This window comes from Candoia aspera, chromosome 1, assembly GCF_035149785.1.
Source record: "Candoia aspera isolate rCanAsp1 chromosome 1, rCanAsp1.hap2, whole genome shotgun sequence".
NCBI classification, from domain to species: Eukaryota; Metazoa; Chordata; class Lepidosauria; order Squamata; family Boidae; genus Candoia; species Candoia aspera.
This window is the reverse complement of record NC_086153.1, coordinates 30077306-30098924: the sequence shown is the minus strand read 5'-3', so window position 1 is coordinate 30098924 and position 21619 is coordinate 30077306. Positions and strand designations below refer to the sequence as shown.

Here is a 21619-nt window from a genome sequence, read left to right as displayed (position 1 = left end):
CCTTTTCTAAACCCAGCTTGTACATCTGGCAATTCTCGCTCCATGAATTGCTGAAGTCTACCTTGCAGGACCTTGAGCATTACCTTACTGGCATGTGAAATGAGTGCCACTGTTCGATAGTTCGAACATTCTTTAGTGTTTCCCTTTTTTGGTATGGGGATGTAAGTTGATTTTTTCCAATCTGATGGCCATTCCTGTGTTTTCCAAATTTGCTGGCATATAGCATGCATTACCTTGACAGCATCATCTTGCAAGATTTTGAACAGTTCCGCTGGGATGCCGTCGTCTCCTGCTGCCTTGTTATTAGCAATGCTTCTTAAGGCCCATTCAACCTCACTCTTCAGGATGTCTGGCTCTAGCTCACTGACCACACCGTCAAAGCTATCCCCGATATTGTTATCCTTCCTATACAGATCTTCCGTATATTCTTGCCACCTTTTCTTGATCTCTTCTTCTTCTGTTAGGTCCTTGCCATCTTTGTTTTTGATCATACCTATTTTGGCCTGGAATTTACCTCCAATATTTCTAATTTTCTGGAAGAGGTCTCTTGTCCTTCCTATTCTATTGTCTTCTTCCACTTCCGCGCATTGCTTGTTTAAAAATAATTCCTTATCTCTTCTGGCTAACCTCTGGAATTTTGCATTTAATTGGGCATATCTCCCCCTATCACTGTTGCCTTTTGCTTTCCTTCTTTCTTGGGCTACATCTAGTGTCTCAGCAGACAGCCACTTTGCCTTCTTGGTTTTCTCTTCCTTTGGGATGTATTTTGTTGCCGCCTCCTGAACAATGTTGCAAACTTCTGTCCAGAGTTCTTCCGGGACCCTATCTACTAAGTCCAGTCCCTTAAATCGATTCTTTACCTCCACTGCATATTCCTGAGGGATATTAGTGAGCTCATATCTAGCTGATCTGTGGGTCTTCCCTAATCTCTTTAGTCTGATCCTAAATTGTGCAAGAAGAAGTTCGTGATCAGAACTACAGTCAGCTCCAGGTCTTGTTTTTACCAACTGTATAGAGGACCGCCACCTTTGGCTGCAAAGGATGTAGTCAATCTGATTTCGGTGTTCTCCATCTGGTGAAGTCCATGTATAAAGCCGTCTCTTAGGTTGTTGGAAGAGAGTGTTCGTTATGCAGAGTGAGTTATCTTGGCAAAATTCTATCAGCCTATGTCCTGCTTCATTTTGCTCTCCCAGGCCATGCTTACCTGTAATTCCAGGTGTCATTTGATTGCCCACCTTAGCATTCCAGTCTCCTGTGATGAAAATAACATCTCTTTTAGGCGTGTTGTCCAGTAGGTGCTGCAGATCCTCATAGAACTGCTCTACTTCAGCTTCTTCAGCATCTGTGGTTGGGGCGTATATTTGGATCACTGTGATGTTAGATGGCTTGCCCTGAATTCGAATTGAGATCATTCTATCGTTTTTTGGGTTGTATCCAAGCACTGCTTTAGCCACTTGACTATTAATTATGAAGGCTACTCCATTTCTTCTGTGGTCCTCTTGTCCACAGTAGTAGATCTGGTGGTCATTTGATGTGAAGTGGCCCATTCCAGTCCATTTCAGTTCGCTGATGCCCAAAATGTCTATCTTTAATCTTGACATCTCACCAATAACCACATCCAATTTGCCCTGGCTCATAGATCTTATATTCCAGGTTCCAATGGCGTGTTGATCCTCAGAACATCGGATTCGCCGTTCACCACCAGCACCATCGGCCGCTAACCGTACTTTCGGCTTTGAGCTAGCTGCGTCATCACGTCTGGGGCTAGTTGAACTCATCCTCTGTTCCTCCCCAGTAGCATTTTGACCCTCTTCCGACCTGGGGGTCTCATCTTCCGATGGTATACCGACATATCTCTGGTTGTACTGATCCATTTAGTTTTCATGGCAAGAATACTGGGGTGGGTTGCCATTACCTTCCCCAGGGATCGCATTTAGTCTGACCTCTCTGTCATGACCTTCCCGTCTTGGGTGGCCCTTCACGGTTTAGCTCATGGCATCATTGAGGTGCTCAAGCTCCAGCACCACGACAAGGTAACGATCTTTTGCTGAAGATCCTTTTACTACTTACCAGTAATAATGCACGTCAACCCAGAGCACCAGGTCATGCTAGAGGCCCTCGTGGATTCCGGAGCTTCAACCAATTTTATTGATGTACAGACCGTACAAGACTTCAACATCCCGACCAGAGAATTGCCATGTCCCATAGAAGTGGAGACCATTGACGGCCAGCCCCTCAAGGCAGGGCCGATTAGAAGGTTCACAGAACCGGTGCAACTGACTACAGGAGACCACACTGAGTGGATCCAGCTTTATGTTACTGCATCGCTTAATGTGCCTGTAATCCTAGGCACGCCTTGGCTGAGGATCCACAACCCAATGCTAAACTGGACTACGGGAGCAATCTCCTTTCCAGCTAAGGAATGCCAGCACCACAAGATTCAAGCCTCTCCCCACTCTCCAGCAATCAACACAGTCACGGAAGCAGGGGGGGTCCAGTTGCCAGCCAAGTATGCAGATTTCACAGACGTTTTCAGCGAACAAGAGGCCACAGCACTACCCCCCCATAGGGACTGTGATTGCACCATTGAGTTGATACCAGGAGCCAGGATTCCAGCAAGGAAACAATATCCCAAGTCTCGCAAAGAACTAGCCACCTTAAAGGATTACTTGGATTCTAATCTCCAAAAGGGGTTCATCCGACCATCTACTTCCCCAGCGTCTGCTCCTACCTTCTTCGTACCAAAGAAGCCTGACCCGTTGGCACCTGCAAACCAGGAGACACCCATGAGAGTGGTCCACGATTTCAGTTTTTTAAATAAACAAACACAAAAAGAGACTTATCCATTGCCTTTAATCTCTGATCTGCTGGATCGCTTACAGAAAGCACACATTTTTACCAGGTTGGATCTCAGGAATGCGTACAATCTGATCCAGATAAAAGAGGGGCATGAATATCTAACTGCCTTTGACACCAGGTTTGGTAAATTTGAGTACCTTGTTTTGCCCTTTGGCTTGTCTAATGCAGGAGCCATATTTTCCAGATTTATGAATCAATTTTTCTCTGATTTACTAGATAAGTATCTGGTCGTTTATCTAGATGACATATTAATTTTCTCTGAGGATGCTACAACTCATGTAACCCATGTACGTAATGTCTTACAAAGACTGAGAGAGAACAAGCTATTCGCCAAGCTAGAGAAGTGTGCCTTTGATTTAACTGAATTACATTTCCTGGGCTATAAAGTATCAACAGAAGGCATATCCATGGATCCTTCTAAGGTCCTGGCAATTCTCTCTTGGCCACCTCCCCGAAATGTTAAAGAAGTACAAAGATATCTAGGATTTTGCTATTTCTACAGGCGGTTCATAAAAAACTTTAGTGACAGGGCTAGACCCCTCACACAGCTTTTGAAGAAAGGATCAAAATTCATTTGGGGGGAGAGAGAGCAAGCAGCCTTCCAAGAATTTAAGCAACGCTTTGCATCCCAGCCGCTGTTAAGACACCCTGATCCCACGAAGCAATTCATAATGCATTCAGATGCTTCCGATATTGCCATTGGGGCAGTGTTATTGCAATATACAAACAAAACCGAGAATACATTGCTTCCGTGTGCCTTTTTTTCACGCATGCTCTCACCAGCAGAGAGAAACTATGATGTTTTTAACAAGGAGTTGCTGGCAATTAAAGCAGCATTCCAAGAGTGGAGGCACTGGCTAGAAGGGGCGACCTTTCCTGTGAAAGTCTGCACCGATCACAAGAATTTACAGCTTCTACAAAACACCAGATCCCTCACCCCACGCCAAATCAGATGGAGCCAGTTTTTCTCCTGTTTCAATTTTGTTATTTCTTATGTGCCCGGGGCGCAAAACTGCTTGGCAGACGCCCTGTCTCGATCCTTTCAGGCAACCCCCGCCACTCACCAGGAGGTACAGGCTACTATATTACAACCTCACAACTTTGATCAGTCTATGAGGGGGAACCAAACAGAGATTTTAGCAGCAGGCAGACAAGCAGAGGACCTATTTACAAGAGTCAGAGCTCAGCAGCAACAGGACCCGTATGCCAGGGCCAGGATGGATGACCTCCAGAGGGACCCGCAAGACACTGCCCCCCCCCATTCAATGTGGAGGCAGGAATCCTCTGGCATAGCGGGCGATTATACATTCCCCCCTCATTGAGGGAAGAAGTACTGAGACTTTGCCATGACCACCAAACGGCAGGCCACGGAGGTGTTTTCAAAACTCTCCATAGAGCTCTGAGAGACTACTGGTGGCCTAAGATGACTGCAGACATAAAGGGTTACATTGCTTCTTGTCACACCTGCAGATGAGCCAAGGCTCTCCCAGGGAAGCCCACAGGACTCTTGCAACCCCTACCCACCCCCAGTAGGCCTTGGGATACAATCTCCATGGATTTCATCATTGATTTACCCCCGGTCCAGGGGCTGACTTCCATACTAGTGGTGGTGGACCTTTTCACAAAAATGGCGCATTTTATTCCTTGCAAGGGCCTCCCATCTGCACCAGCCACAGCGCAGTTGTTCATGGACCATGTTTTTAGGTATAGAGGCATGGTGAATCACTTGGTGAGTGACAAAGGCCCACAGTTCACTTCCAGGTTCTGGAGGGCCCTTTTCCAGTCATTAGGGGTCCAGATCCACCTGTCATCATCGCATCATCCTGCTAGTAACGGGCAAGCCGAGAAAATTAACCAATGGTTACAGCAGTATCTCAGGTGTTACACCACTTATCAGCAAGACAATTGGCCAGCCCTGCTCCCCATGGCAGAATTTACATATAATAATTCTGTACAGTCCTCTACCAAGATGTCCCCTTTCCAGGCACTCTACGGGGTTAACCCTTGGGTGTTGCCCACCTCCTCCCAGCAGGGAACTGTTCCAGCCGTGGCTGATTTTCTTAAAGAGCAACAAGCCGCACAGGAGTTGTTAAAGGAGCAGCTGAACAGGGCAAAGAGTGCTTACAAGAGAGCTGCAGATGCTCACCGACAAGAGGGGCCAGCGATTGCAGTAGGAGACAGAGTGGCTCCCTACCAAGTTTTTGAACTCTACCAGGCCCTCCAAGAAATTGGACTCTAAGTTTGTGGGCCCTTTCACTGTGGTACAGCACATAAATCCAGTGGCTTATTGTTTACAGCTACCAGCATCCATGAAAGTCCATCCAGTGTTTCACAGATCATTGCTAGCCAAAGACCCTCCCCCAAGTACCTTACAATCGCAACTGCCCCCCCCACCTCCAGTAATTGTGGAGGGGGAGGAGGAATACGAAGTTGAGGAAATTCTGGACTCTAGGAGGAGGGGACGGGGCATCCAATATTTCATACACTGGAAAGGGTACCCTGAGGAAGAGCGCACGTGGGAGAATGCCAGAGATGTACATGCTCCAGCACTGGTTCATCGATTCCATCAGCTTTTCCCTCACAAACCCAAGCCTCACACTCTACCAGAGATTCCTCACTTGGATGAGCAGGCAGAGGAATTCATAAGTCTGCACCTTCCACCCCCACCTGAAGCCTTGACTCCAGTTACAGAGGGGGGGGGGCGCAGCCCTCCACCTCAGGCGTGCATTTCCCAGGGGGAGGGGGGACGACTCTTCTAATTATCTAGCTATTTTCCAGCAGCGGCCACCTGGGCCAGACGCGTTATCAGACCTGGAGAGCAGCACTGATTCATCCCTGGAGGAGTTTTCCTTTGAAGACTTTCCATCGTTGCCCAGTTCCCATGGGAGCTTGGAGGGGGAGATGGACTCTCATGAGACTCTGGAGGGAGGAAGGAACTCTGGAAGGGAGGGGGCTGAAATGGAATGTAAATCTGGAGGGGAGGGTGATGTCATGAGTGAGGATGGCGAGCAGGGGGCTCCCATCCAGGCTGTAAAGCGCATGCATAGTACTGAGGAATTAGGTGGCCATTCAAAGAGACACAGATCGGGCCCGCCTTAGTCTTTGGGGTTTATATGTCTGGGTTTTCCCACGCTTCTTCAGTTTGTTAGGATTCTCTGTTATGTAGCAATAATAAACACTAGAGACCTATTTCTTGTCTCAGCGTGGTTCCTGGCTGTTAGGACACCAACCAAGTGCTCCACTACCAAAGTAACAATCCAACCTCCCACAAGAGAAGCTGTGTAAGAACATTATTCAGATGAGCACTTACACACTGCAGCAACCCAGAACACCAGAAAAAAGAAAAAGAACATCTGCACAGCATCTTCCAACAAAATGCATACCCGCTCAACTTTATCAAAAAGTGCCTCACCACCCAACCCACTACAACCCAACCAATGGAAACTTTGAAAAGGATAACACTGCCATGCATCAGAAACATCTCAGAAACCACCAACAGACTGTTACAACCACACGGCATCACCATAGCACATAAGCCAACTAAAACTCTTCAAAACATATTAAGCAACCCAAAAGACCCAATATCCCAAGAAAAAACAGGAGTTGTTTACAACATACAATGCAAAGACTGTAACAGCCACTATGTAGGACAGACAGGCAGAAGACTAGCAGAGCGCATCCACAAACACCAACTAGCAGTCAGAAGACATGATGAGAACTCCTTAATCTCACAACACATGGACAGACTCAACCATAGATTCAACTGGGAAACGGTGAGCATCCTAAACCAAGCCAAATCCAAAAACACCAGAGAATTCCTGGAAGCCTGGCACTCAGACCAAGCAGCCATCAACAGACACATAGAGGTAAACAACATTTACATACCATTCAAAAGAGACAATAGAAAAGCCAAAAGATCAGTACACTCCCTTGCCAGCAATCAACACCCAGATATGCAAAAATCAACACTAGGATTAACACCAGATGAACCATCAAACAGCACAGTACACCCCAATCAAGGAACTATTAACTCAGGCAATCAACCAAGCAGCAAAGAACAGCCCAATCAAAGAACTCCCAAGGAGAGAACAACACCCCTACTAACACAAGCAGGGCAAGCCACAGTATATAAACTGAGAGCAAGGCCCACTCCCTCTTCGCACTGAAGATGTTGCCTAGTCTGGCAATGAAACATCTGCAAGAAAACAACAAGGCTCAGAGAGCACCAAGGACTCCACAGTTCAACCCTGAGCTACAAATATTTGCTTAGAAGAATGTGTATAAGACAAACTAAGAGCTATAGATTCTTTGTCAGCTGAAAGCATTATAAAACTATCTGCAGCTGATCCAGATTACAGTTCTACCCACTCTTTTTCACTTATGAATAATTACCTAAGATCAACTCTCTGCTAAGTTAGTAACACTATGATATGGCCATCTAATTTATTTATTTATTTTAGAGCATGTGTAGACCACCTCTATCCACAGATTCTGGGTGGTAAAAAGGCTAACCCTAACTAACCCCCGACCTCACCACAAATGAACACAACAAAAGCTACAAAGCTAGCTAGCTGCCTATAATTATTCATTCCAGGCCAAAGGCCTACTGAAAAAGAATGGTTTTAAGCATCTGCTGAAACATCAGAAGGGTAATGACCAAGCATACCTTCAGAGCAGCATATTCCACTCTTCAAGGACTCATAAAGAAAAGGCCTGCCTTCTGACTATACTCTTGTTACAAGTAGTCCTCGCTTAGCGACCCTAACTGGGACCAGAGGAGGGGGGAAGGGTCAGGCAAAGGAGAGATTGGAGGGAAAGAGATTTCAAGATAGTAAGTTGTTTGCTCTTCTACACATAAAGAGCAATCGCACCAGCAGCGGGAAAGGGTCAGGCAAAGAAGAGATTGCCTACAGAAATTGCTTGCTTTTTTTCTCCCACCCTCCGCAAAGCAGAGAGATTGGAAAGAAAGAGATTTCAAGAGAGTAGTAGCGTGCCGTGGCTCCCAATCCCAGGGTGCTGGCACAATCACATTGCTTTTGAAGTGTAGAAGAGCAAAAAGCTTATTTTCTTGCAATCCCTTTCTCTCCAACCAATCTGCTCTTCAAGAGGGAGAAAAAAGAAAAAAACACAGGTCAGGCACATACTGACTGTGATGGCAATCATGTGACTGAGGGACATTGCAAAAGTTGTAAATGGATCGTAAAGTTATTTTTTTCAGCTCCATCATAATTTTGAACAGTCTCTGAACAAGTGGTCGGTACTACCTGCACTTATATTTACTTCAGATCTTCTCTAGATGGCCATGCCATGCTGGCAGAATCATACATACTAAAGTGGTCCCTAATGTATCCTGGCATCATACCACAAAAGGCTTGCTTCTCCCCATCCAGTCCTTTATAGCCTCCATACACTAGCTCAAGACTCATGCAGCATCTCCAGATCAGCCTGGAGTGCTCATGTACAACTGAGAATCAACAGCATACTGATGACACTTTACTCAAACCAATGGATGACCTCTCCCAGGGATTTCATGAAGACATTAAATATTCACTGAAAGGGATCTAAATAATCTGTTTCTTTTAGTAACTGTTCAGCTGATATGGCTTGATCTCTTTAAGAAAGTTCCCTAAAAGGATGGGGAGTTGGGAGACTTGCTAGCTTACCTTTCTCTAACAGCCTACCCAGTGTCCCCCACTATAACTTCTTCTACCTACCTCAGTCTATCAGCCCCCATCTCCTCACTCCCCACCCCAGCATCCCATTTGGCTCCTGCTATCCATTCAACCTGCACTGGCTGCAAGGACAATTCTTCAGGCCTACCCCAATTTCCCATCCACATACTCCAAACTCAAATCCACAATCATGATGACAATATTCAGTCTCCCATCATTCACCATCAGTCACACTGACCCTTGCCTTCCACTCTCTACTATCTGTAACAATCCACTCTTCAAACCATTCAGAGAGGCCCACTGTTCCCACACCCTATTGTGAATTCCCCAGGAAGTGACCTCTTTACAGCTCCCTGTCTTTTACCTGAGGAGTCTGGTTTAATAATGTATTCACAATCAATCCTTCTGCTTGGATTTCTTGGCTGTTTGTTCCAAATCTTCCTCTGTGCCCTCCAGTCACTATAAAACTTCTTTTTGGAAACAGCAGCATTCCCAGCTTCATACCCTGCTCCAAATCTACCTTTAGATTGTTGGTATATTGTTTTCTGCTACAGAAATTAATGTTACCATGGTAATTGAGTACTTCCTTAAGTATCGGCAGGGTGAAGCGGTCGAACTTAACTGTCCTCAGTTTGGGTGTTAAAAGCTGCATTGCCTGGGGGAGGAACTTGCCTGGACTTGTTTTAGTTTCAGTTTCCTTCTTTCTACACAGCCTCTCTTCCCGGTGCTCTCTGAGCGCGTGTGAATGCACAGCTTGTAAAAAAATGTTTTTGTGCTTTCTGTAAATACATTTATTTTTATAGAAATGCCTGATGTGTGATTTTTCTGATCTCTTGGGCTAAATGCTTTCCAGCAATCTCTGGCATAGATTTCTCTACCTTTTGTCCCAGATGCCCCTTTTACAGCCTCCACTTGTGCTCTAACCACAAGAATGACTTCCCTCACTAGTCATATCTTCCACAGCTGTGTGATCAACAATGGCAGCCACTTCAGTGTTTTCTCATCCCCCAAACAGTTACCTTTGTGGGAAGAGTTGCCAAGAGCTGGCTCACCCTCTGTCTCCATTATTCACCAGGAATGGCTTGGCTCAAACTCATTTCCCAGTGTCCAGACTCTTGCACCTCCTTCTCAGTACTCTTTTCCATAACTTTCTTTCTCCAACATCCAGGCCTCCATTCATCAACTCCTAACAACCTTCCCTGCAATACATCCTCTGACATCCAGTACCTTCTCAACCACTACTCTTCCTAAAATACAATCCACTTCGTATCTTGCTCTCTCACCTCAGCTATTACAATCTCACTGAAAAATCATCCTTGAAAACAGAAAAGAACCTCACTGCCTAAATACAACAACCTAACTGGGTACCATTTTGAGATTAATATATAAAAGTATATGTGGCATGGAAAATATGAAGACACAGGAAATATTCCCCTCACAATATTTATACTGGGATCATATTCTGAAGCTAAAGGAGGGAATATCTGGAATTGAAAATAGGAAGAACTGCCATCCGACCCAGTAACAGCTACTGATCTAGAGAGTTTGAAAATTAGACTTTTCATGAAAACCAAAGCTATCAATGACTTCTCCTCCTCCTCCTCATGGCCATCTACTATATTCTGAATCCAAGGCAGCAAACCATACTATTTCACTACTTCTTGTAAAATTCCTGGGTAGATCTGCACAACCCAAATGCCATGAATTCTTGGATTAAATGGGCCATTGACCCAATCCAGCAGGATTCTTGATAGCTTTCTTCAAATCTTCAAATCCACACTTCCTAAAAGCAGGAGTGAGACATGCAGTCAAGACTACGGAATGGATTGGAACATTTTACTCTAAATAGGCCAGGCTTCTGGAAAATCTCTGTCCCAAAAACCTCATACATTACAATCAGCAAGCATTTCTTTATCCACTAAAACAAAGGCTAACTTGTTCTCCAAGCCTCCATCTCATTAAAGAAAAGAGCCATTTTTTCCATGAAAAAGAAGAATGAGTTGCTGTTCCATGCATCTCCCTCATGGAGAATTAATTCCTCATGGAGAAATTAATCAAGGAATGTCCAGGAAGAGAACAACACCAACACAAGCAGGACAAACTACGGTATATAAACAGACAGCAAGCCCGACTCCCATTTAGCACTGAAGATGCTGCCTAGTCTGGCAGTGAAACGTCTGCAAGAAAACAACAAGGCTCAGAGAGCACCAAGGACTCCACAAATTAATTCCTTTCCACCCAGTCCCATAGCCAATGCAAGGCCTTGTATATTCTCAAATGAGAATCTCTGAAAGCGTCAGCTATTGTTTGGTCTGTTCTGCTTTCCTAAATAGCAAGTATTTCTCAGATAGCAGTTGCAGTCTTTCCAAGCATCAGCTTTTATTTAATCAGTTTATATGGCCACCCATCTCACAAATGTGATTCTGGGCAGCTAACAATTAAAACAATAAAAACCAGTATCAGTGGGATAAAATGTCAACAAGGATCAACAAGGATTAACCCAACAAGACAATAAATAGACCTTTCAATAGGCCTTCTAAAGTCCCAACCCCCAGGCCCTGGAGCACTCCAGGTCTTCAGCCTTTATGAAAGGCCAGCAGAGTCAGGGCCAATCTGATCTTGGGGGTATGGTGTTCCAGAGGACAGGTCTTGCATGCTTCCAAGGTCCCATAATATGACATTTTTTAATAGAAGGAACCCCAAGCATACCCCTCCTGCCAGACCTAGTGGGACAGGTAGAAATAACCAGGAAAAGGCTGTCTGCAAATAACTCAGGCCCGTACCATGTATTTGCTAGAAGCAATACAGAGGGCAGGCTTTGAGGGAGGGAGGGGCTTTACTTGACACCCTGCAGGTTGGATGAACAAGACTAACAAGTACCTTTCTCTAAAATGATGTAGATAAATATTTAATTGCTGGCAATCCTTGTATTGAAAGTCCTCTCCAGCAAGCCTCATCCCACACCCAATATACAGTGCCCAAGTGCTAGCTGGTTGAAGACTTTTATTTAATACACCCAGAATTTTCAGCATGCCAGTTGCCTTTTATCTCATTGATTTCTTCTGATTATTATAGCTCTGCTTTGCATTTTTAAAACTTCTTCTGTGGTTAGTTTATACTGTTTTATTTGAGACAATTTGGATGCTGGTGAACCACTGTGACAGTTCTGTTCACTGATGTATATCACAGAAATCTTCAAAGTAGAGCAACAGTTGACTGGTTCCTCACTGGAATCATGCCAAGTCTTTTCCTTCAAAATCATTCCACTCTACCAGGTCTGCTGCAGTGCTTTTAGAGCATTTACTTGAAGCAGAAATTTCTTCATACTTCTGACAGTAAATTTAGCAACCTGATTTTTTCTGAATTACTGAGCTGCATATAAGAATTAACAAAGAATCAGGATGCTGGGTAGGATTACACAAAGTAACTAAGTAAATTGCCTTGGAATATACCCAACATGCATGGAATGGAAAAATAAAATTCAACTTCACATCTGTAATGCACTCCTTTGCAATCTTCTCTCCATATACTTGTACAGGAAACTGTTTACCCAGATAGGGATAAGGGCCTATCTGGTTAAACAAAATCTAACTGGAAAGCCATCCTACTAATACAAAGTTTAAGTAAAATGACTGATCCCCAGATAAATATTTTAAATCTGACTGTGAACAGAAATGGAGAAACCTAATCTTTGTATCAGTCCAGAAGACTGCCTAGACAGGACTGTTAATTCCCCAGGCAAAATCCAAAACTCCCTCTTGGTCCTTCTGGTTTCTTTATATTGGAAACCTCTGACAGTTTCAACCCTACTGCATAATTTAAACTGAAAGCAAAAGCAGTTCTTAAGATACGAATGATTATCCTTAAATTAGCTTTAAAATATGTGATTATTCAGCTGATCAATATCCATAAAAATCTTATGTGTGGCAGTTTCATAAAGTTATGATTTCTCCAACATTTTAAAAACTCTTACCTTCGGATTTAATTTCAGAGTGATTTGATGATCCCGACCAGAAGAGTCTTCAGCTTTTAACCTGATGGTACTAAAACCAGGATCTATAAACACAACCCTAAAAGGAAAAAGGAAACAAGTTCTGGTGTAACTCTTAGTAACTCATTCCTATTAGTCTATTCTAAATATATTAATTGGAAATCATCCATATGACAGTCCTTTTTGCTGTTGCAGATTTACTGCTGTTAATATATAAGTAAACTGTTTGATTCAGTCATATATCTTTGGGTTATTTATACTTTGTATCGGAACTTATGCTGTGGACAATGAACACAGTTTCAGTTTTCTATCTCTGGAACCTTTGTCATATACAGTGTGTTTCTGTCAGCCTTTATTTCTCTACACATTACACTTCCTGGCAACATTTTGATCCATTCTTGCAGTGGGATCTGATTTTTTTTACTTTCAATAAACTTTTTTCATTACACACAAACACACACACACACACAAATGTACTACAATGGTTCATACATTTAAGCACATTTCTCACAACACTGTTTTGGCTGGAGCTATAAACCTAGCTTTAGCATACATTTACATTTCACAGAAAAGTCATTCATTCTATAGATTATAGACAACAAAATATTCCTTCAAACAAGTGAAATACTCCAGATATAAGCTTATAGAATTATTCTTAAAATTCATTCTAGAGGCAGATATCCAAAAGAGTAATAGCCAAAATTGGGAGGGACAATAGCAGATAAAAAGCTTTAATTGGAACCCATCAGGGGTTATTCCTCCCACTTGCCTGTTCATATAACAATATTTCTTTTTCTCTATGCATTTTGATCTCCACTATCCTTGTTATTCCAGACAATTACTATTGAAAGTTGCTAATCCTACCAAGGTAAATGAGAGAGGTAGAAATATAAAGGCTGGTTGACCATATCATGGCATATTACACCTGTTTTTCTATAAGGGGATGAACGTTCCTATGAAGCTTGTACTACATTCCTTATCCACTACACAAGCTTTGTGTTTACCCTATCAGGTAGAATATAAAAGAAGTGACCCTCTAACAGTATTCTTCCTTAGAAAACACTATGATTTGCTAACAAAACTCAGGCTAAATTGGAATGGAGCCAGACTCAATTCCTCTAAGCCATAAGCTAAGCTAGACATCAGTTCCCTTAAGATAGTGTAGAGCAAGAAGCCCAAAATGCTAATGCCCTAAATATCCTGAAGAAGATTGGGAGTTTTGCTCTAAAAAACCAAATTCAGTAGAAGAATCATTGTAAGTATAAATGACATTAGCTTTTATATACATGATCTTCAGATTTTAAACTGTATTAAGTATTGATTACCTATACAATAAATGTTATTTAAAAAGCAAAACTGTAAGTATTGAATTAATCAGAGCAAAATCCAGTATATATAAATATTTTAAAAGCTGGAGGGTTAATTTTTTGGTATTTGCAGAAGATAATAAACATGAATACTTATTCCATCCCAAAGTTTCTATATCTCCGATGAGGCCAGAATAATATTGTGGAGGTGGTTGCGCATGCAATTCTTCTGTGTTTTTCAAAGCAACTTCCTGTTTTATTTAAAAAAAAAGCAACATGTTTATTTAAAGCATCTTTTTTGTGGCTTGCAAACTATGGCTTCTTTCATGGGTTGGGTTTGAATATCATGGTTCCTACCTATCCATGTACCCACCCACCCATCTTAAAATTAAAACCAGAAATACTTCTACTCACATTCCTGTTCAATATGACTTACACTATTACTATGCACTTACACTACAACTATGCATGCCACTCAGAAATAATCTTGAAAATAATCAAAGTGATTAGGTGCAGGTAATTGTTCATAAATACACAACTACCTGGGAGTAAATCATTTCAGTAGGGTTTTCTGGGAGATACAAATTGGGCTGCACTTCTAATCATGACAATTTTAGATGGATAGCAGCCAGGTCTCTTGGCTAAAACAGAAAAACCTTAATCCATTAAACTGCTTTTAAACACTTGGCTAGAAACCCCTCCACATTTTAAACAGGTATTATTCCATGCATATATGCATATATATGAAGTATGCATCAGAGTTTAAAAAATGGTAATAGTCAAACACTCTGACTAAAAGCACACTTTAAAAAGAAAGGGATCCATTAAATGAATGGCTGTCTTAATGGGAAGACACATATAGAAAATTCCCAACATCAGCACAATTCCCCATGGAATATAGTGCAGCTTTTTCACTGCACTTAGTTAAAAAAATGATACCCAGGAAGAATTTTTGGTGACTATATTTCAGAATAAGAGGTAACCTAAATAAATTAAAGGTAATGTGATAACAATCTCTTTAACAGTTATCTACTGGGTTATGCCATTCTTTTTCTCTACCACCACCCCTGGGCTCAAGATGGCTGACAACAGAGAAGTCTACATCATCCAATTTCAGTTCAGTTTCTAAGAGTTCAGTTTTTAAAGGATTATCTGGTGATAAACACAGTGTTTTCCCTAGGTAACATACTCATGCAAACCACAAAGTATGCAGCACTATAATGCTGCATCCACACTTAACACATTGCATTCAGTTGCCTTGTGCAGGGCATTGCTGGCTTGTCTACTTTAATCTTTTTTATAAAAACAAGGTACAAAGATATAGACTTCATAGCACAGGAAGGGGAGGGCACATCCTTATAAAACAATTAACATACAAAATAATAATTAAAAGATCTTTTTATAGGAGTTAAGGGACTAGTTAACATGAACTTTGCTTGTGCTCTTTATTTTCTTCTTTTAAGGGCTATACAAGTGCTACAATAAGGGAACAATCAATCTCTAAAAGAATTAATAAATTGAAACAGAATAAAATAATGGAAGATACAGAGGAGTCTATGATAAAAATGTCAAAAGCAGTATCTAAGAGGTACACTTATACCACATTATGTGCTGTATTTACTACAAAGGATACCCTATCAAATGACATTCTCTGAGCAGCAAAATATTGTTATGCTTTAAACAGAAAATCAGGATCCTCTGTAATAAGTAATAATTGCACTCTAAACATTCTAAGTAAAGGACTATTTACAGACTAGGAAAGGGGATGAAAAGCGGAAAACACATTGAAGCAAGGAAGGGTGTGTGCAGATACTGTTTGCTGTAAATGAAATGTTCATATTTTATTAATTACATGAATGAAAAAAAAATGGTTCTTTTGAACCTGTCACCAGACTTCATCTTACTAAAATTATTGCTATTCCCACTTACCACTATAAAATCAGAATAGACAGCAAAGACATATCCCTACATTAGAATCATGCACTGTACATGGCATACTCAAGAACGTAAATATACATGGAAACTAATAGATTCATATAGCTTCGTGTTCCCCTTAATGAGGAAGAAAACAAGGAAGAAAAGTGGACATTCAACACAGTTGCTCTTTGTTCTGTCATACCGATATTGATCCTATTCACAAGAAACTGAAGACTATTTATTGCTAACAATGAAATAAATATCTAATCTGCATACTGACTATTCAACATTGCAAAAATGATCTTTATAACAGCTAGTTTTGCAGTATCCAGATTTATAACTATTGATTTGAAAAGTGAAATTATACAAGCAATAGCATTTTTCTGTACAGATAATTGTTCCTTACAAGGATTATATTTTAAAGGTAGGTATTAAGATTATTAATGAAGAGGATCACGTTTATTATAGCATTAATGACAATCAACAAATTGGTATCAGTAGTCCTCTGCAAAATAGTAACTCACCAAAATAGTCTTCAACTCTACCATGAAACTGACTAGATCTGAAGAATGCTGCAACCTCTGAAAAACACATTTTTGTTAATGACTTCATGCAGTTTCTTTGGTGAATATATGTATTATGCTAGATATGGACTATTTTTTCAACATGTAGTTGACAAATAATGTTCTTAAAGTGAAGTTGAAGACTCACAACAGAAAGTGTGAAACTAGCATTGTGGTGTAGTTCAGAAGGAGGCAGATAGTTAAAGTGCCTGTCCCTCTATCAAGGCTGCCTCAGCTCTCTGAAGGAACATGAATTACCTTCCTCAGAAGGAACATGAGTTACCATATCATGACCATCAACCAGCAGAATGGACATTGACAGCTGAGTGGATTTCCACCAACACCACCACCCCCAAAAAACCCTATCTTGTGGGTATGCAGATCCTGTTTCTGAGCTGCAGACTGGAAAGGTGCAGGAGGTTGAAAGGGGTAATGAAGAAAAATTCTGACAGGGAACTGAGCGGTTAAATGCAGACCAAATATGTAACTAATTCACTAGAATATAAAGGTACTGCCTGAAAAATAATAATGTATGTCATAGTTTATAGACAATGAAGGCATTCTTTGGGGAAACAATGTGGTCACTTCCAATCCCCCCCCCTTCCTATTTTTAATACTTGAAAGATTTTCCATACCACTTCGTGAAAGACACTGTAGCTTGGTCTCTGATTCAATCTAGTTCAGTTTTATTTTTGTCTATCCCACTGGCTTTTTTCCCAGCATTTTCTTGACATTTTATTTCCTTATTTGATAGTAGCTCTAACTGCTCTGCATTTCCTACAAACTCTACTTTGTTCTATTAGCTATAGGCACATGACTCCAGAGTAGACTTTCCTCCTCCAAAGAAGCCCCCACTGTTGGATTCCCTTTCTCCCTAACTTGGAATTAAGGTCATAATTTGTTGTGCTTTAGATAAAATCCATAAACCATGCACTTCGAAGCATTCCAATAGAAATCAATATAGCGGTCATGATTTCTGAATAAATGTAGATACTATATTTTTTTTTAAAAGTTTGAAAGAATACCTGCTTTAAAATCAGATGATATCCATGAAGCAACTTTTTCAGATGCCAGCTACACTGAATCCTGTAAAACAGGTTTTCAGGATCAAGTAAACCAGGCAAGCCAAGACTCAAATGAAAAAAAGAGATATGCTTGAGTATTTATTTGTAGATTGGAAGAAGAAAAAAATAGACTAGCCCATTATTTTATTTTTAGTTTTTGCATCTTAAATATTAACATTTCAATACTTTACAACTAAAAATTCTTGTATTACACATGTTTATAGAAGAAACCAAATCTCTATGAAGTATTGTCATACAGCATTTGAACGACATCTGTAATGTTTATATAATACATTTAACAAGTTTATGCTTTGTAAATTAGTAGGGCTGTGCAGTGTTATAGATCCAAAGCTGAAAAGGTACTTTAGAGAGAGCATGGGCATGCACCTTGCACCTGTCAATGCATCAGTGTGTCTTTTCCTGGGCTTGCATGGTAGTTGTGCAATCCCAGGGAAAACTTGCAAGAGTAAGACTGCGGCTTCAGAGTGGATGTGGGCAAGCTGCCAGCGCCTCCTTAACTCAAATGTTTATTTTCCTGCAACAAGTACAGTATGGGAGCCCATGCCTGCTCCAAAGCACTTTTTTGGCTCTGAATCTGAAACACTACAAATCTCTAGAAATTAAAGGACAACAAATAACAAAATACAAACTTTAAAGGGTTTTTGAAAACCCAACTGCATTTTCCTTCAGTAAGTTTCATTTTCTTACATTAAACTTTGCGGAAACAAATACTGTTCAAATCAAAGCAGTACATTGGACAACTCTTATGAAGCCCTGCCCCTTCTATTCATTCAATTGAAATGATATCCAGTATAACAGCTGTTGCAGATAAGTGCTACTATGCTCATGCCCTGGTATACTCTTAAACACTTTTTGCCTCTGAATCCAAAATACTGCAGAGTCCCATTCCATACAGGCACTTAAATCTTCCAGGTTAATGGGTACTGCATCAAGTTATAAGAAGTCCACAGATTAATTATGCACTATATCAGTGTTTCTCAACTTTGGCAACTTTAAGATGTGTAGACTTCAACTCCCAGAATTCCCCCGCCAGCATTGGCAAAATTGAGAAACACTGCACTATATAATTACTTTAAAAAAAAAACTGTTCTAAACCTTCTTCTAATCAGCTTCATTAGATAAACATTGTCCTAATGTTTTGAGGGAAAAAACCTGCCTGTCGACAGAAACACACACACATCCATGCAGAATGTTTTCAACCCAGTAAAATGTCGTAAAGGAATTATGTACAGGGAGTCATAACACAGTAACACTCCAAAAGCTTTAAAAATCAGGAGCAAATCTGGTACAGGAAGAAAAGCCAGTGAAGAAATATTGAATTAGAAAATGCGCTACATCCAAGCATGATTTGTGAAGGAAAAAAAACCTGGGGATGGAGGGTGAGAACAATCCCCCAATGCATCCCAATGGGAGACACCATTGGGGCAGCAACTCAAATTGTGCTGATTGCTCCATTATATGCCCTTCCTTCCTGGTCACATGACACAAAATGAAGCTCCTATTCAAGGGACTGGAAAAAGGTTTAGAAGCTATGCTTTACAGCTTTGCTCTCCCTTGTTGTTTTCCTCAGCAGGACAGCTTTCCATTTTTTGAAGAAAACCTTGACATTTACAGAATTCTAGTCACTGTTACACTTATACAGTTGGCAGCCATATCTTCCACACAGTTAATAACCTCACTTAGTTGCTTAATCTGGAAGCTCTAAACATTGCTACTGCAAAATAGCATATCCTTTTCTCACCACCCTGTAGAACATTTGCCATGACAGAACCTCTTTATCATCAGCATCTGTTCCCACAGACAGAAAAATAGTGAATGTGACACCAATTTCTACAAAAAGGATATACAAAGTAGGACTACCTTGGGAATTCTCACAATGTTAAGATCTGCAAAGTGGCATCACTTACAGATTGGTGTTGGAGCAGTACATTATAACTTGTATGTAAATGATCTGGAATTCAGGGCTGAGCAGTGAAGTAGCCCTGTTTGCCAATGATGGCAAGCTGTTTGGGATAATAAAATCTAAAAGGGATTGTGAGAAGCTCCAAAAGGTTGTCTCCAGTTTAGGGGAATGGGCTTCAAAATGGCAAGTTCAATGTAAGAAAATGTAAAGTGATACATGCTGCCACAGGAATCCAGATTCACCTACACAATGAGATTTGAGTTGGCAGTGACTGACCAGGAAAGAAATTTTTAAGTCATGGTAGACAGCTCAATGAAACATCAACCTACCATGCAGCTTCTCTAAAAAAAAAAAAAAAAAAAAAAGGCCAAATTCTTGGGTTGGAATCATTAGGAAAGAAAATTGAACTGCCAATCCAATAAGGCACTTATACAAATATATGATTAAACCACACTAGGAATATTATGTACATTTCTGGGGACTGTACCTTAAAAAAGCTTCTGAGTTACAAATGTGTACAAAAGGGCAAGCAAAATCATTACAGAGCAGGAGCAGCAATCCTTATAAGGAAAGACTACAGCAACTAAGGTTGTTTAGTTTGGAATGAAAAAGTTGGACAGGTGTGACAGAGGTACATAAAGCCATGCATAGCATAAAAAATAGTTTTTTCTCCCTCACACAATATTAGAATTCAAGGTCATCTGTTGAAATAAACACAGGAGATTCAGGACTGACAGAAGAAAATTCCTTTTGTGTTGCACATAGCAGAACTGTGAAATTTGTACCAGCAGTTCTGGGTAGTGGCAACCAATTTGAAAGGTTTAAAAGAGGGTTGGACAGGTTAATGGAAGGTATGAAAGGCTACTAATTTTGATGGCTGTTTTCTATTTTCTGAATCTTAGGCAGTATGTGTTAAATACTGGTTGCCACAGAAGGGGGGTAATGCCTTTAGTCCTGGCTTTCCAAATGCATACAGTCGATCAGTGTGACCCAGAATGCTGGACTAGATGGGACTGTGGCTGGATCCAGCAGGGCTGTCCTTATTTCATGATATCTGCTCAGGAGAATAGGAAAATGTTTATCAATCATCCTCTTCTTCTAATTAAATAGCTTCATTAGTAAAGATGATAATTCAAATTTAAAGTAACTGTTTGCCACATTACTGTCCTGACTCCCAGGAAACACTCTGAGACAGGGAACTGTTCTCTAATGTTTATTGCTAATACATAACAGTAATCCTAACAACTGAACAAGCGTGGGAAAAACCAAGCCATATAAACCCCGCAGGTTAAGGCGGTCCCAATCTGTGCCTCTTGGAATGGCTCACCAATTCCTCAGTGCTACGCATGCGCTTAACAGTCTGGAAGGGAGCCCCCTGCTCACTATCCTTACTCATGACAATTACGTACTATACCACCAACAATTGATACTTTTTTTAAAAACGTGTTGCGCCAAAAAGGTCGCCTCATGTCTCATTATAAAACACAGGCCTTGATAGAATGCATTAAAAACATTTAAATAAGTGAATCAATAGTTAGAGTAGACCTATTTTAATCAAGGGAGTACCTGACTTTTTAATTTCATCTATACTGTAAATTCAGCATCTTATACTTTGATACAATAAACAAACATATGAATATTTTCTCTCTACTTAGAGTGGCATAATTACAAAAGAAAAAGTAGCCATTTTCATTGTCATTTAGCTTCACTAAAGGGTTCGTCACTTTCCTCCAAACCTGGGAAACCAGCCATTTCTAACAGCTTTTATTTTTATTACATATCCTTAAAACTAGTACAAATTTCATGGAATCTTTGCAGCAGAGAGAACAACATCCTTTTCAGTATGGGCAATGAGTAAGTTCTGAAAGACAAAATCGACTGTTCTCCTGTGTCTTATAAACAGCCTCATAAAAGGACTATGTAATATTGATAGTTTTTTTCAAGCTAAGCTCACTTTCTGTAATCATATGTTCTAATATAATCCTGGATGAATTCTACTAGATTTAAATAATGTTAGTACAGCTAGTATCTACTTAATGTTACTACACAAATAATTTCTTACTAAATTGTTCAAAGGAATGAAAGGAATACATGTTCCTAGGTCATCACATTTCATATGTAAATGCTGTACAGACGTTTGTAAAGTTATCTGATCTATTAAAATAATCCAAATTAGTTTGTTTTAATGAACTTTTCAAGCTAAAGGCATATCAAATGTCAGGTCTGGACTTCAAAGCCAGATAGAATGAAGAAAGCCATGTCAGGGACTTCCAGGGAAGAAATGGTGAACTGAAGAAAGCCCTGCTAAAATCGCAACGGAAT

The 21619-nt window shown here is 40.7% G+C and overlaps 1 protein-coding gene across 2 annotated transcripts in view; it reads right to left on the bottom strand.

The window, feature by feature from the left end:
• Positions 1 to 21619, bottom strand: part of FANCL (FA complementation group L) — a 69546-nt gene that overhangs the window by 34677 nt on the left and 13250 nt on the right. For both annotated transcript variants that reach the window (XM_063301224.1, XM_063301233.1), the window contains exons 3-6: positions 17335 to 17395; positions 16271 to 16327; positions 13983 to 14080; positions 12505 to 12601 (exon numbers count right to left, since the gene is read on the bottom strand). In XM_063301224.1, the coding sequence (XP_063157294.1) occupies positions 12505 to 12601; positions 13983 to 14080; positions 16271 to 16327; positions 17335 to 17395 (313 nt within the window). The remainder of the gene's footprint in view (positions 1 to 12504; positions 12602 to 13982; positions 14081 to 16270; positions 16328 to 17334; positions 17396 to 21619) is intronic.